The sequence below is a fragment of the Lactuca virosa genome, chromosome 2 (assembly GCF_052849685.1).
Source record: "Lactuca virosa cultivar CGN04683 chromosome 2, Lactuca_virosa_CGN04683_v6, whole genome shotgun sequence".
Taxonomy (NCBI): Eukaryota; Viridiplantae; Streptophyta; class Magnoliopsida; order Asterales; family Asteraceae; genus Lactuca; species Lactuca virosa.
Window position 1 is genome coordinate 6,059,876 of NC_136427.1, and position 17,543 is coordinate 6,077,418.

The following is a 17,543-nucleotide window of genomic DNA, read 5'->3' on the forward strand; positions in this document are numbered from 1 at the left end:
CACAGGGTGCTTGTGTCGGTAGTTTCTGATCGCGATGTCCGGTTTACATCTAGGTTCTGGAAGAAATTCCACGAGGAGCTGGGCACCCAACTACATTTTAGCACGACGTACCACCCCCAGACCGACGGTCAGAGTGAGAGAACGATCCAGACACTGGAGGATATGCTACGGGCATGCGTGTTGGATTTTGGAGGGAGTTGGGATACGTATCTTCCAGTGGCAGAGTTTTCATACAATAATAGTTACCATGCCAGTATCGACCGAGCTCCTTTCGAGATGTTATATGGTCGGAGGTGCCGAACCCCAGTTTGTTGGGATGAGGTTGGACATCGGGTCATGGGAAGCACTGAAGTAGTGCTCAAGACTACCGGGTTGATTTAGCAGGTGTACGATCGGTTGCGGGTCGCGCAGAGCCGTTAGAAAAGCTATGCTGACCGACGACGATCAAATCTTGAGTTTTAGGTGGGGGATTTCTTGTTGCTGAAGGTGTCGCCCTGGAAAGGGATCATCAGGTTTCGGAAGAGGGGCAAGCTGGGGCCTCAGTTTATAGGCCCGTTCAGGATCACAGACCGGGTGGGAAAAGTGGCATATCGCTTGGATCTGCCAGAGGAGCTTAGCCAGATTCACAACACATTCCATGTGTCGCAACTTCGGAAGTGTGTCGCGAACGAGAAGCCCGTTTCCATATTGTATAGGAGGACGAAGGTCCTTTGGAATAAGGAAGTAAAACTGGTGAAAGTGCAATGGCAGCATCGGAAAGGTTCCGAGTGGACTTGGGAACCGGAAGAGGAAATGCGAGAGCATTACCCCGATTTATTTGGATCAGCAGACTTCGAGGACGAAGTCTAGTTCAAGTGGGGGAGACTTGTAACACCTGTTTCGAGTATTGGTTGGAATTTGCTATTATAGGGTGTCGGTGCACGAACTCGGCGAGTTGGGAGCCCAACTCGTCGAGTAGAGTCATGATCATGGAACGCGAAACGGGACCGACTCGGCGAGTCCGAGCTGTTTAAAGAAAACCCTAAATTTTGGGGTTTGCCCCTATATAAACGACATTATACGCCTTTGTAGCCTCCCTTAACATCATAAGAGATCGTTTACGGCCGCAAACACTTGGGTGTGTGAAGTAAGAGCTTTGGGAGCTTAAACCTTGGGATTATGGAAGGAATTCCAAGCTTGAAGAAGAAGTATCAAGGGGGAAAACACTAGATCTAGCATCTAGTTCGTCTTGGGCATTGAATTGAGGCAGTTTGGGAAGAGCAACATAGGACATACCTGAGTTCAGTTTCCGATTCAGCTTTGTGAGCTGAGTTTTCTCACCATACCAATGGGTCTAAGGCACCAAGGCCGACCCATTTGACGTTAGTTGGATTACTTGCGATGTAGAGGTGTGATATGTACGTATGCATGGTATGCGGTAGAGATATCCCTTTAGGGCTAATGGTAGAGACAACCTTTATGGCTGATGGTAGAGATAGCCTTGTGGCTAATGGTAGAGATAGCCCTTGTGGCAAACGGTAGAGATAGCTTCATAGCTAATTGACGTATGATATGTGGTAGAGATAGCTTTATAGATAATGTGATATGTGGTTTGTGTGGGGTATGCTCTGGGGGACTCACTAAGCTTTCAACTTACCGTCTATGGATTTGTTTCAGGTACATCGGAGCCCAAGGGCAAAGGCAAGGCGTGATGATGCGGCGTGCACTCTATCTCTCTTTTTCGATATGGGTTGGGGGACACTCTGATATTTTGAGAATAATAATGTTGTAATGATGGTGGTTTTGAAAACAATTATTGGGATTTTCATGTTTTATGAAATATGGTTGACTAATTAAAAATGAAAAATTTCTTTCTAAAATTGGGTCGTTACATAGGATAGTTTTAATAGATTGTTAGTGCTCTTTGGAGATGTCTAGAAATATAGTTTTTCGTTTTATGCATTGTAAGGACACGTTCCAATTTTCTTTTAGCAATAAAATGAAGCTTTGTTTTATAAAGTTGCTTATCTATATTTCCTTGCAATGACACTAATGAAAGTGTTGGTTATATTTCTAATAATAGCAATATTAGTTGTGGATTTGATTCTTCTAGAACATGCTTGTGGTATTATCATTTTTGACCAAGTGACAAGAAATCTCATCACCAAGCTTCAAATTGAAAGGAACTTTGAGTCATACAACTCAAACTCCATGATGCATGAAAATCTTGTTCATTGGAAAAATATGACCAATTCATTATTTACATGTTTATATGAGGCAAGTGAAGGATTATTAGATCTATTGCATGTTGATATTGACTCTTCAGATCCACCACAAGGTACGACAACTCTATTCGTCATGATTTACTAATGTTTCAGTGAATATAATTGCGTTTATAAGAATTAAGAATAGTTATTAGTTTTAAAAAGGATTCACAAGTATTAGAACAAATAGACGAATCTATTAGGCAGAAAGATAAAAGATTTTCCAATCTGTAAGGAAAGGAGAGTACTTTAGTATCACGTTTTATGATCATCTTGGTAATTGTGGAATTGTATCACAATTAGTCCTCAAAGAACATCTTAGTGAAATTATATGTATTTAACTACAAATCGTATCTTGAGATTCATTTCAAACTAAGAAGGTTGTTAACAACTCATAATATGTGGAGTAATAATGTTTTCATACTCTAGCACATTTAGAATTGGAGTTTTGATGTTTTCGTTGACCGAGAAACAAAAGATAAACTAAGTTTAATTCTAAGAAGTGCTCTCTTGTCAAGAATCCACATGAACTTTTAAATATTTGTTTTAGCTCGTCAAGGATGTGAAGAAGTAAGTGGGTGTCGTATTGATCTTGATAATCTAGAGGAGTCAACCAACAATGATCCTTTTAGTTATCACTAGCATACGACCTGAGGTTTTTTTAACCTGTTGTGTTTAATTGACATATTCTTATTTCTGTGCGCTTCCAGTTGAGTTGGCAATGCTTATGAGTTCTATGATATGTATTTAACTGGAAAAGGCAAAGAACGTTAGTCAATGAAAGTATACTGATCAATATGGGTGAGATACTAACAACATGAAAACACCGGTAGGCCCTTGAGCTGCCACAAGGCAAGAAATTAAAAATAATGAAGTTCAGTCCATAAAGGAAAAACTGAATTTGTTTTTGGTTTGTCCTAAACCTTGTCTCACGACTGTAGGTTGTAGTTAATATATTCACATGGATAGGAACGTATACATCTTGAAATATAAGTGGCAAACGGTTTCGCTCTAATTCATGAATATGGTTATGAGGAAATACTTTTGCTAATAGATTTTGAAGATCTGATCTATATGGGTATTAGTTGTGTTAATTGCATTCTCAAATTCACAATATGATTACGACATCCCTATTCATATTTCGAATGATGAGGAATGGCAAAGAACGGTTTGAACTTTCGAAAGATATATCTATCAGTCTTGAAGGGTTTAAACACACACACATTATCTAAATAAGGTGTATAATATTAGAACAAATTACTGAAATAGTCCCTGTGGTTTGGCTAAAGTTGCGCGTTTGGTCCCTATGTTTTGTTTTGCACTCGGACCATCCCCACGTTTTCTTTTTATTACCCGCCTGGTCCCTGGGTCCGTTAGTCGTCAATTCCAAACGTTAAGTCCCCCACGTGCTTCGCACATGAGGGGTATTTTCGTCATTTTATATAAAAAATCTATTAGAACACCCCTAAACCCCGATTCTCTCTATTTTCGAATACGCCCTTTCTTCTTCTCCTTCATTTCGTCTTCTTTGAAGTGTCGATCAACCCTAATGGAAAAAACCTGCAAGTGTGGTGAAGTTGGTGTGATACGAAGATCGACTACCAAGAAAAACCCTGGAAGACTTTTCTATTGTTGTACTGGAAAGGTAAGGACAATTTCTTCTTAAGTATATCTATATATCACATACCTTTAACACACACCAAATTACTCAAAATGCAGGGAGCAAAATGTGGTTTCATAGATTGGGTTGATGAGGACAACTTTAATGGTGAAAAAACTGAAAAAAGTATCTCCCCTGATTTGCAGAAGTCATTGGATGAGCTTCAACATGAGAATAGGGCCTTGAGGCTGTTATTAGTGTTCAGTTGGGTTTTTTTTGTGTCAATTTTAATTTACAAGCTTTAATTTATGCTATCAATGTACTTATCTTTTGTTTCATCAAGGCAGTTTTCTAATGGGATGGAATTTAGTGGTTTGTAATGGAATGGAATTGAATTGACTGTTTTATAATGGAATGGAATTGAGTGGTTTGTAATGGAATGGAATTGAGTGGTTTGTAATGGAATGCAATTGACTGTTTTATAATGGAATGGATTTGAGTGGTTTGTAATGGAATGCAATTAACTGGTTTTCTATTGGAATGGAATTGAATTGAATGATTGAATAGAATTGAATGGTATTGAATTAGAATGGAATGAATTGAATAATTGAATAGAATTGGATAAAATGGAATTGAATTAAAACAAAAACATAGCAACAGATTATAGCACTAATTGTTCATACCATAATTGAAAATAGAGATACATTAAAAGTCATACCATATATAGACAACATGTCCCAAAAGACATACCATAATTGTTCATAACACAGACACAAAACATAATGACAAATATAACAAACACAAAAGATCATAACACCATAATTGGTTCATAACACAGACACAAAATATAAAAACACAATCATAACTTAAGCAATAGTCTTCCCTTTCTTCCCAGCCTTCCTTGTCCTGCTTGAAATTCCATCACATGCACTTTGAGTTCCACTTTGCCTACCACAACCTACACTTTGAGCTTTCTTCCCAACATTCCCTTTCTTGCTTGAACTACCATCACCTGCACTTTGACCTTTCTTCCCATCCTTCCCTTTCTTGATTGAACTACCATCACCTACACTTTTAGCTTTATTCCCAGCTTTCCCTTTCTTGCTTGAACTAGTATCACATGCACTTTGACCTTTGCAGCTTCTTTTATTATGACCAAGCTTTTTGCATTTTGAACATGTCACACTCTTGTCCTTCCTTGATGCCCTACCACCCTTCACCATATCTTCTAATTCAACAGCTGATTTCCTTCTTTTCTTCCTTGGTCTTCCAATGAGGACATGATGATTAAGAGGAAGCAAAGTGGTTGGACATGGAAACTTTTCCCACATTCTTCTTCCATTAATTGGTTCAATCTTGAAAGAATACATTTCCTTCCAAGTTTTTAACCAGTAAGTAGCATGAACCCATTCTTCAGGTACGCCAACATTCTGCTTATATTTTTGCATGTCCCATATAGCAACAAGGGCATGTTTACAGGGTATACCAGTGAGTTCCCATTTTCTACAAGAACATGTGTGCTGAGCCATGTCTACCACACATTGGTCCATCCATGGACCACTCACCTGATATTTTCCATTCCCACAGAACTTACCCACACATTGAGCTGCATCAGATTTGTTTTTTTCAAGCACACTTGTTGCAGTTGGAGTTAATGGTCCAACGGCCTTATCAATTACCTTTTGGACACTAACAATCCTTAACATAAGGTACTCTCTAATGTACTCAAGGCATGTGATAATTGGTTGGTCGCGTGCTTTCTTAATTTGATTATTTATGGTCTCACACAAGTTATTCAGAAGCCCATCACAATGAGCCCTCCCTACAATATAAATAAAAAATTATGTAAGAAAGTGAATCATTTGGTAACAATTAACCCAACAAAATAAAACAAACCTGTGAAGTGTGCCCTAGACCAATGTTGAGGTGGAATAGCTTTGACCCATTCGTAGCAGTCATTGTTTAGCTTTCTTAACTCTTCCATAGCATGGTTGAATTCTTGTATTGTTGTTGTACTTGCACAGTTCCACAACATGTCTTGGAACACCTTTCCCCTCCACATTTTCTTCATGTTTTCATGAATGTGTCGCAGACAAAACCTGTGTTCTGCACATGGATACAATGTACCAATTGCTTGCAACAAGCCTTGTACAAAAAGTAAACAACATTAGATGTAATGTATACATTGTACAATAAGAACCAAGTCCATTGAAATTACTTACCTTCTGTCTGTCAGATATAAAGGTAAAGTTGGAATTAGCTTGCAAATCAATGTCATCACCCAAGCACCTTAAGAACCAAGTCCATGAGTTTATATTCTCAGCCTCCACGACAGCATATGCCAAAGGATATGTACAGTTATTTCCATCAAGACCCTAAACATAGTGAAGGAGTTAGTAATTTAAATAAAATGGAATAAAATGACACAAGATATGTGTTTACATCTTACCACTGCTGTGAGTATCATTCCAGGATAAGGCCCTTTCATGAAAGTCCCATCCAAACCAAGATAATCTCTTTTACCAGCTAGAAAACCTTTCTTTAATGGCCCTAGACAGATGTAGATCCGTTTGAAAGTTCTAGTCTCAGAAGATGGGTTTGGCTCACTTTCGACCTCTATCTTAACTGTTGTCCCTGGGTTTCGAGTGCGAAGTTCTTGAACATAGTCTCGTAGTGTAGTATATTGCCCTGCATAATCGCCCCTTACTTGATTCAATGCTTATGTTTTAGCCCTAAATACCTTCATCTTCGAAATATCTACCTGGTATTCACGTTGAAGTTGTTCTTGTAAAGCTCGTGTAGGGACTGTAGGGTTGCTTTCAATCTGTTGCACAAGTTTCTTTGCCAAGAACTTGTAGGTACAAGCTTTCACATTTCTTGTTTGTAGACATCTATGCTCTTTTTCGTAGGTCTTGATCTCCCAGTCAACATCTTGTTCCCACTTGCTAGCATAAAGTACCCATGGACAGTTGTTTTCTTCACTTTCTTTATTGCTTTGACTGGGCCCACATGGGTCAAGTTGACCAAGGTCTGGGATAGTACCTTTACAAATAGCTCTCACTCTGTTTTTGTCATTTTTTATGAAGTCTAGTTCCCTCCTTGTCTCCACAGCATGTTGTCTTATTGCATTTTTCAATTCTTCAGATGAGGTGAATTTTTGGTACACATAGAATGGATCACTAACTCTTGCTTCACTGTTTTCCATTGCCCTTCGGATTGCCTTAATTGACTTTCTTCTCTTGTTGCTCCCACCTTCATCAGATGATGACTCATATAAGAATACCTCATTGTTTACAACCTCAATATCATCAATTTCCCTTGTTTCTGTTTCCTTGACATTTGACCCTCCAAGATCACCCACCCACTCTATATCTTCATCAATATTTAACAAAAACTCATTCATGTCTATCTCAGGTTCATCTAGGAGGTTATCTAAGTCTACTAAGAACTCACTATCATCACTATCACCACTATCACCACTATCATCAGCATCATCTCTATTGTCACTTTCATGAGTAATCCCTCCAGTTTCTTCATTTAGAAATTCATCAAATTCATCACATATACCTTGTGTTTCACATTGGGCATCAATTTGGGCACTTTCAGTTTCTTTTGTTGGCACAACATTTGGTTTACTTGATCCAATACAATCCCCTGTTTCAGTTTCCTTCCATTCCAAAAAAAGCCTTCTACTACACGAAGGTTGATCAACGATTTCTTCTATCCTAACTTTACTAGGGGTAGATGACATTGTATATGTATGCAACATTGTTTTACCATGTTCAACATAAACTTCAATCAGTTTATGTTGACCCACGTATGTACCCAAATGGTTAATGTCACTGTCACTAGCCAATGCAAACAACCCAAAGTCCAAATCTGAAAAGGGTCTTTTGAAGTGGTAATAAAGCAACTTACCCTCCTCAACACAGCCTAGGGTCTCCATCATCTCATCAATATCGTGCACACAAAACTCATCAATGTCCAATAGATCAACGTATCTTTCTTTGCCCTTGACGTACCTCCTTCCAGGAAACTTCGTAAACTCTCCACCATAGAATAATCTGATGGAGAAGATAGTTGGATGACCAGTTGTAAAAGAGAAAGCTTCAACTTATTAGCTTGAAATTTGTAAGTGATAAATTTAACTTTTGAAATTAAGCGGTTACCGTAATGGTTTTCAACGTCTATTTCTTCCATGTTTGCTCTAATCCTCAAACCCACCATTGTTGCTTCGATGATTCTTGCAAAATTTTGAGGAGTTAGGGTTTCTACTCGATTTTGATGAGTTACAGATTAAGTGAGAGAGAGAGTGTGTGTGAGAGGGAGGTGATCGGAAAATGATCGGAATGAAGAAACGATTGGCATTGCATTTAGGCGCCATGTATAAAATGACGAAAATACTCCTCATGTGCGAAGCACGTGAGGGACTTAACGTTTGGAATTGACGACTAACGGACCCAGGGACCAGGCGGGTAATAAAAATAAAACGTGGGGATGGTCCGAGTGCAAAACAAAACATAGGGACCAAACGCGCAACTTTAGCCAAACCACAGGGACTATTTCAGTAATTTGTTCATAATATTAAAAAGTCTAGTTGGAGACTTGTTGAAGCATCGTGTAACATAAATATGTACTTCTGTAGGGAAGTCAAAGGGTATTGATTTCTAGAAGTCCAGTTGATTTATGGGTACATGTCAATGGGAGCATAACTGTTATGCTAGTATTGCATGTTGACAATATTGTTCATAGAAAACAATGTTTCTGTTTTTTGCATATTGTAAAGTTCGGAAAGTGTTTCGCTATAGTGGACTTCTGGGAGAGGGCACTCATACTTCATTTGGAATCTAAAGGTTTAGGTCATATGGTTTAATGGAACCAAGTCAAAGACATATATGAATAACACGTTGAAATCTTTTAACATCGGAGATTCTATATATGGAAATATTATATCAAGGAATTGAACATATATCAAATCCTTATGTAGGACATAATGAGTCGAGTCCCATATGCTTTGAATATAGGATCGATTGTATATGCTATAATACTCTCTTATTCTAATTTTTCAAATGCCTTTAACATTGTGTGAAAAGGATTAGAATTTAATGTGATTAAAGTTGTTAAACAACTGTCAAGAACATTCTAAGGTTTACCGAAGATTGGTTGCTTGTGGACAGTTGGAAGTATGATACTGATATGACGGACCATAGTGACAAGTTTTGGATTGAGAGGATTCTTGTTCAGAATTGATGGTCATATGAGAATATGGAAATGTTTCCATAATGGGAGATGCTTGTAGAATCTATATGTCGTATAGAATGGGTGGTTATTGTGTTTATTTAGAGATTCAATGATATTTTTGAAGAGCAAGAAACATGAATCCGCTTATAAATATAGGGTCCGTTTGTTGATTTTAAAGGTCATGTGGGGAAGAATATCATGTTTTTTTATATATAAGTAAATTAATAGGTGTGAATTGTCACGACAAAAACTAACAAGTAAATTAAAATAATAAAAAAGGACAATTGCAAATTTATAAAGTGAGGGAGGTAAATATGTAACTTCCTGAATCAAAGCAAAACAAAGGAGCAACATCATATGAAGCAATGCAAGTGTAATTTTTTTTATATACGCGGGATTCAAACCTAGGTATACACCCGACCCAAGTGATGCTTTAACCAGTTGTTCCACATATCTTTTATGTTCTAGTTTGAATAAAATTAGCCCTGTCGAAAAAACTTGAAACCCGTTCTACCCACTCGACCCGTTCCGAATTCGGGTAGAACGGGTAACGGGTATGAACATTCAGGTAATAGGTTAACCCGATAATAATATAGGTCGGGTTTTAGGTATGAATATTTATTTTCGGGTATACCCGGATACCCGAATTCGTTTTTTAAATAATACCAAATATACAATGCAGTCACGTACGCACACTTGAAATAAAACAAAACCCTTCGTTTCCTTCTTATGAACGACGACTCGACAGTCGACGCAAACTTGCAAAGGGAATACGACGCTGAAGCTGAAGTCCTGAACCGTCATCACAATTTTCAGATTCTCACTATCGCACGAAATGGAATTAAAAAAATACATAACATATTATAATGATTTGTATTGTTATTATATATGTACTTGTTAATTGTATGGTGTATTTTCCTACCCGATTCTCTATTAAACCAACCAACATCTAAAAATAAAAAAAAAGTATCAATAAGTGTCATTTAAGAAATTTTCGGGTATACCCGATAATTACCCGACCCGACCTCAAACCCGAATGCCCGAAACCCGAATTATAATATAGGTCGGGTATCGGGTATTATTTTCTTAAGGAAATACTCGTTCTACCCGACCCGTTCTACCCGAAACCCGAAAATTTTACCCGTTCGACACCCCTAAATAAAATCGTATATATTAATTACCTAACTGGATAATTAAAACTTGAGCCCTATTTTTTTCAAGACTTATGCAACTGCACCCCCTCAGGGGGCGTGTATATGTATTCCACCGAGTTAAACTATAATTTTGTTATTTATGTAACCTATGGGATTGTGTGGATTTTAAAAGTTGTTTTTTGACTTTGGAGTGAAATGTTTAATACTAGTAAATGTTTATTGTGACAATGAATCGACTATAAAACTTGCTTTAAATTACTTTTTTCAATGAAAAAACAAAACATTTTGAAGTTGAAGTACATTTTGTATGTAAAAAGTATCAAAAATGGATTTTAAAAATAATTAAAATTGATACAGAAAAACAACTGATACTTTAAACGTGTCTTTCTTTTCTTAATGTTGATCTTGAGAGGGGTATTGAGAACAATGACTTAATAAGAAGGGTATTGAGAACAATGACTTAATAAGAAGATTAGCATTGAGCTTAATGGAATATTAACTTACATTAAGGGTATAATATGTAAAAGCTGTGAAAGTATGAAGAATGAAAGAGTTTCAGATTAGACAGAGTAAAGTGTAGTTATGCAGAAGACGAAGGACTGCGACTCGTTTCTCTTGAATTTGAAAAACACGCTGACCCCACCTGTGTTGGATTCCACCGGTTTTACCAACCGGTTCATGACCCGGAGCTTAAATAGGAGACATAGAGACAGAATTCGTCATTCGCTCATTCTCTACACACAGACACACACGCTGTTCTTAGACCTCATACTCTCTCGTATGTGTTAGGTTTCCTTGTAGGGTTTGTTCTTGTTCACGTACTTTGTAATTGCTATGTTAGTTTCTTAGGTCATATGAGTGTGGGTATAATCTGTAACGAGCTTTGGTTGTATCTGTATTCCATTTTTCAATAAAAAGAGTTCGTTTTTTAACAATAGTCTTGTTAACATATACTTCTTTACAAAGCAGCGGCAGCAACAAGCATACGCTTTCGAATACCTGTTCACAACTTCAAGTACACTTCTCTAAGAAGCAGCGGTAGCAGCAAGCAGAGTCGAATAGAGGACAGCCAGGTACGTTTTTTGTTAAAATTTTCCCCTGTTTATGCGAATTTTTGACTCGGTTTTGTTGTTTTTTCGTTTTAAATCATTTGCTCCTTGACCAAAGTATGTGGGAATTATGTTTGTTTTGCTACTCGTTGTAGATTGTTTCCTTGGTTTGATTACTGAAGAATGTTATGGACTCTTTGAACTAGAGACCAGTTATTGGGGCTTAGAGGACCATGCCCCCCAACTTTTTCCATAAATTACTATAGATTTTGGTTCCATAGGCAAAAACTAAAGCTTCTCATATTATATAAGTTATGTATAGCCTCATAATTAAAATTAATAACATGTAGTAACATTTTCTTTTAAAAAATTATAATAGGTTATAAATGTAAAAGAAAGTCAATTGGTTTTATGCTGCAACAGTTAGTTTGGAGGCTATTGTACATGAATTAGAAAACATAAAAATTGTCTAGATCTACTTTGATGAACGATGTAAAAATATTATATATTAATAGTCTTGTCTGGATTTTTTGATATATTGTATTGTATTGAAGTTTTGGTTTCGGCACCCTTAATTGTGTTGTGATGGTCGACTGGTTGTGTTCCGCTTTGTAGGGTAGGGCTCTGTTTCAAACAGTATTTAAAGAAGGTTGCTCAGGCGGTATAAAAGATTTCACTTAGGAGGCCTTGAGAGGTCTTTTTGCCTTAAAATTGAAAGTGGGGTTATATTGCTATTGTTACTTAGGTGTAGCTCGTGTTTACCCTACTTTGCTAGAATGGTGCATATGTAAATTATCTTTTTCTCCTCTTCCTGTACTATTGCTGGCCTTTTGTTAGTTTTCCTTTTTTCCTATATAATTATTGCTGTCCAACAAAAAAGCAAATCATTAAAATTCCTTCTTGTTTTTGACCCTTTTAGTTTACACTGTCTTCTATTTTTGTCTCAGATCCTAAATTTCTTCTTGATCAAGGTCTTAATCTTGGTCTGATAACAGGCAAGAGTAAAAACAACCATCAAAAGAAAATGGCCAACAATCAAAATAAGAAGTCAAATTTCCCGGGGGACACAACGGAGAGTAGAGCAGACACACCGCCGGTCCCAGCGGCGCTAGAGATCGATGCTAATAGATCTGTAGCGCAGACGTTGGTCGATAATACGTATCCATGTGGGCATAAAAGGGCTGGGGTTTTAGAGTACACTGTTGATATCATGAGATATAGCTTGAAGATCAAGCCCGATCAAAACGACATGGAAAAATACCGTATTGAGTTCACTTATGATGCCCATGTTGATGGCATGTAAAGTTTTTACTCTTACATATATAAACATAGCCATTGCGAACATTTTATGTTTGATTTTTTCGTCAAAAATTTTCTAGTCATGCATCTTGTAGATATATACTGTGTTTTATGCTTTATGAACTTATGGTAATCGGTTTTATATTGTTCTCCTGGCAGCATTACTCTTTATTTCTTTGAAATAGGGGGAGAAGACTTTAGCCTTTTCCCAACAGCTAAAAAGCTGCTTGAAACCATTACAGTAGAAGTCAAAAAAGGATTGTGCAAGAAATTTATATATACAGGAGATCCATTTGACCTTCCCTTACATAAGAGAGGTTTAACAGAGGTATATCATTTAGAAATAAAGACACATGCAACTTCATGCAACTCAAAACATGGAAGTTCTTCGGACCCAAAAGATGAAAGTACAGACTGTGTTACCCAATCAACTCTAGCAGTGTTTGAGAAGGTGAAGGGTGAAAACCAGGTTAGAGTTACAAACCAGATCATATGGGTGAATGGACAGATGCATGTGTGTCATGATTTTGTTGGATTATGTACGCCCATGGGTATTGATCGGAAAGATCTTCGTAACAATTGTCTTCTATGTTTATCAAAAAGCTATCCTGGTATACATCGTCCAATTGGGAACATATCACTTTCTAAAAAAGAAATTGGGCAGGGGAGGGAAGGGACTCTTGTATTCGAGGGAACTTATGCTGGTAGAGAGGCTGCTGTGAAAAGGACTCCGATTGTGCATCGTGATGTTGCAAACAACGAGATTCAAATTCTGAAGGAAACTGATCATCCTAATATTGTTCGGTTGTATGGTAAGGAGGATGATGGACGTTTTGTTTATACTGCTCTTGAGAGGTGTCAATGCAATTTACATGAGTTGATATCGTCCTGTGATGAATCGGATGGATTCAAGCGGAAACTGGACGGTTTCAGGGATTTGGAACTATGGAAGGCCAATGTATATCCTTCAGAGCACTTGTTGGAAATTTTAAGGTTACATTATGTTCCTTTTTTTTTTTTTTTTTTTTTAAGTGTGTGTGGATGAATGATGATTAAATGATATTTGAGAAAATCACGACGTACAAACATGAGAAAATTGGAAGGCCAGTGTATATCCTTCATTTATTTGTTTATTTTTGTCTAAATTCACTAAAACAGTTTTGTTCCATCTTTTTGGGCGAGACTAAAATCTAAAAAGTTAGTCGTAAGTCTTTGTCCCATCTTGTTATGTTATGTTTTGTTCCCTTGTATCACCTTATTTCTATCTCCAGTTCCTATGCATATGTTTTTTTTTAATAACTTTATTTATTGAAACTCATAATATTCTTTGGTATATATGAATTACAGGGATATAGTTAAAGGAACTGCCCATTTACATGAACTTGGAATTTTTCACATGAACTTGAACTCTCAAAACATCTTAATACACAGAGATACTTCCATTACGGCAAAAGTCTCAGGAATGGGCAGTAGCAAGCGCCGCCTATCTGACAATAAATCTTCTTTAACTGAAAGCACAACAAGCAAGTCTTCTTTTATTGTTTCATTTATGATTTATGATATGATAGATTACTTTACTGATATTTGAATGGGCAAGAAAAAGAAAAATAGTTTCTAATTGTTCCTTATTATAGCATTCTATTTTTGTTTTTTTCTTATTACAACACTGTGCTTTCAAAGTTCATTATTAAAGCATTGCTCTTTAGAAAATTTACCCACGTTAGCATTGAGACTGGACTTATGATGGCATGACACAAGTTAACATGTTTTTTTATCATATATCATCGTCCTTGTAGGCGTACACATGTGATATAATGCTGACTTGACTAAAAAGTTTTAATTTTTTTTTTTTTGTTTTTATCATAAATAAGTGTCCATATACCCAAGATGAGAGAGAAAAGGCAGGTTTTTGTAAAAAACAATTATAAGTTTCATTTGATATGTCAAATCTTCAGCATAAAATTACATGTTTACGTCCGAGGTGGCATGTTAACATCATCATAATTATAATCTTGCTGCTATAATTGATGATGCTGTGATCAGGAGTAATCTGAGACTACAATGCTTTAATAAGGAAGGGAAAAGTTACTATACTGTAATAGGGAAAAAATCAGAAACTACTTCATATCTTGTATTTTTTAAATCTTTTTAGTTTTTAATTTTTATGGCATTTTCATAGGACAAATGACTGCTGGGGATTTATTCGATTTAGGGAATCTGTTTATCTTTTGTATCACTGGTGATTACCTCCCGTTTAATGACAAAAAAGTGCAAGATCACTTAAAATATATCCCGGAAGCCTATGATCTTATCTCTCGTCTCCTGCATCCTAATCCAGAATCCAGGTATAATAAATTATGATGAAAGTAGTTAAAAGTACCATGGGGGTGTACCGTGTACGGCTTGCTTTAGTTAATAAACATATTGACTGATTTCATGTTTTAATAATTTGAACTTGCATTTATTTTTCTATGGAAAATATATAGGAAAGCATTTGTATTCTTACCATTTTATCTCCTATGGTGATTAAAACATAATACTGTTTTTTTTTTATTTTTTATTTTTGTCTAAACCAGTAATGCAGTTACTTTATTTTGATATGGCAAAGGGCAAAGTACAAAAAAGCTTTATATATTTTTCACAAAAGGATAGGTTAGCTGATTTGAGATAGCTACTTTCCCTATAGGAATAAGTTCCAGTTTTCACAAAAGATCGATGCCCTCTCCCTGATTATTCCCAGTGACTTATAGGCTAACCCTCTAACATCAATTGTACCTAAAATGCCCTCGACGCTCTCCCACTACCAAAGATTGCACTATTTGCCTATTTCCCCAAACTACCCTTAGATAACATATGTGGAAGAAATGTATGCGTCGCAAAATGTTTTTCTTTTAAATGGTCAAAAACTGTATGATTTTTTAATTAATACATAAAATAGTTAATTCAGCTTTTCTTTGTTTCCCTCTTTTCTGAAACAAGATAAACAGATAAAAAAAATGGATTTTTTTTAATGATTTGATTACTGCATAATTTATTAAATGGCCAAATCAATTAAATGGTGAAAGTATGTTATGCTTTTCTGTATTTTTCCTTTCTTCAAGTCCAGATGGTGACATGAAGTATAATGGTTTAATTACTACATTGATAAAATAATGAACGTTCATCGTGTTTTTCTGTATTATACATTTTTCTTTTCACCTATACATTAAGATATTATAAATCTACATTTATTTTTATCCAGACCAACACCCAATGAAGTATGCAACGACACTCTATTCTGGGACGCCGAGAAACGTCTCTCCTTCATTGAAGATGTGAGTGACTCTGTGGATCCAGACGTCTGCAATGCCAAAACCAAAATCCTACTATTACTCAATATCACGGATCCACAAGCCTTAGGGGGAAAATGGGTCAAATCTCAAAACTTAGACAATGTAACCAATTCCAAAATCCTAAAATCACTCGAAAGCCTCCAGGGTTACGGAAATTGGAACACTTTAATACACTCCACACTCATAAACAACTTAAAGCGACGCAGAGAATACGATTATGACAGCGTGTGTGATTTATTACGTTTCATAAGAAACTGTTCAAGTCACTATAAAACACTCTGGAAAAATTCGAAACGTTTGTTGGGGGGAGTGGGGGGACTCTGGACATATTTTAGCAGCAAGTTTCCGAAACTTGTAATGGACGTTTATAAAGTTTTGGAAAATCATTGTGCGAATGAAGAGCTTCTTAATAAGTATTATTAGAATGAGCAGTTTTAAGTTATCAAGTCTTTTCGACACTTCCCATTCTCTTATAGATTTTGAGGACTTGTCTCGAGCATGCCTATTTTTGCAGTCTACTCTAGCTAGAGTGCATTTCTATTTCATTAAACTAGGAATACCAACTGCAAAAAATGGCATTCTTTCACTGTGGGCAAGAAACGGGGATGATGAGGTTGGCTTTGCAGTGTTTTGTCAGAAATTACAGATGAAGATGCACATAAAGACGACAAATCTCAGTTGGATGTTGCGACTCCTGGTAGCACCTGCTTAATGGGGGAAGGGCTATCTATCTTCTCATAATCATAATCAGAAGGTTCCGATTAGTTGCTACATATTTAGTATGGCCTGGTATCATTCTGAAAGTAAGATTGCCATTCTGGTCTATTTGCTTTTTGCAAGACTTTAGCTCCCAGTTGACCCTTAATTTCAAGTGCTTGGGCTTTCGTGGAAAACAGACCCATTACTCTTCTCACTTGGACTTGGTTGGTGCTGCTCATCAGTTGTCCCTTTCAATAGCTAGTGCTGCTGCTGTACTATGCTTCTGGAAGTGCTGGTGTGGTGTCATCTCCCATTTTGGTTGTGTTTAGAAGGAAATCAAACACGCTTTGTACTTCAGTATTTTCTTTCTTCCTTGTGCTGTATTCTGTATTTTCCAGCTTCTTGCTGGTTTTCACATATTTATATTATTTTAGCGGTTAAAAAAGTCTTTTTATTCAGTCTTGGTTGTTTTTTTTTTTTTTTGGGAAATGTGACATGCTGTATGTAGTTTGTGGGAGTGAAGAAAAGTTGAATAGATGATATTCAACTACTAAAAAGATAGCAGTTTGTGCATTTTACTCTTGCAACCAATATTCGCAATCTCTGTTAATATCTTTATGTTTTTACTTCTTACCCAAAACATACAATGAAAATGGTTTTGTACTTTATTTCCTACCATTAAGCTAAATCAAAATGGTTTTGTACTTTTTTTGGGTAATATCTTTATGTTTTTACTTCTTACCCAAAACATACAATGAAAATGGTGTTGTACTTTATTTCCTACCATTAAGCTAAACGCAGTTACGAGGGTAGTCGATAAAATTTTGAAAGTATGCTTTTGGTTTTCTATATTTTGTGTCTTTCGAGTACCTTTGAAACGAAAATGGTTTTTAGTTTAATTACTTGCCATATGTGTTTATAGCTTT

The 17,543-nt window shown here is 36.4% G+C and overlaps 1 protein-coding gene and 1 long non-coding RNA gene across 7 annotated transcripts; both read left to right on the forward strand.

Annotated features, from left to right (window-relative positions):
* The first annotated feature begins 3,670 nt into the window (after positions 1-3,670).
* LOC145156236 (uncharacterized) lies at positions 3,671-4,283 on the forward strand. Its single transcript, XR_013736556.1, has 2 exons — positions 3,671-3,888; positions 3,963-4,283. It is a non-coding gene; the product is annotated as an uncharacterized LOC145156236 (long non-coding RNA).
* A 6,669-nt stretch (positions 4,284-10,952) lies between these two features.
* Positions 10,953-17,190, forward strand: LOC145158851 (serine/threonine-protein kinase/endoribonuclease IRE1a-like). 6 transcript variants are annotated; one of them, XM_079077711.1, is made up of 7 exons: positions 10,953-11,311; positions 11,903-12,074; positions 12,283-12,586; positions 12,746-13,579; positions 13,934-14,109; positions 14,766-14,931; positions 15,828-17,190. In XM_079077711.1, exons 3-7 carry the CDS (start codon positions 12,312-12,314, stop codon positions 16,339-16,341), a joined length of 1,965 nt encoding a protein of 654 aa, XP_078933837.1. In that variant the 5' UTR covers positions 10,953-11,311; positions 11,903-12,074; positions 12,283-12,311; the 3' UTR covers positions 16,342-17,190. The 6 variants fall into 6 exon arrangements, with proteins under 6 accessions (XP_078933837.1, XP_078933833.1, XP_078933832.1 ...); XM_079077707.1 differs by lacking the exon at positions 11,903-12,074 and having other exon boundaries at positions 10,953-11,124; positions 11,208-11,311; positions 12,235-12,586; XM_079077708.1 differs by lacking the exon at positions 11,903-12,074 and having other exon boundaries at positions 10,957-11,016; positions 11,208-11,311; positions 12,235-12,586.
* The last annotated feature ends 353 nt before the right edge of the window (positions 17,191-17,543 follow it).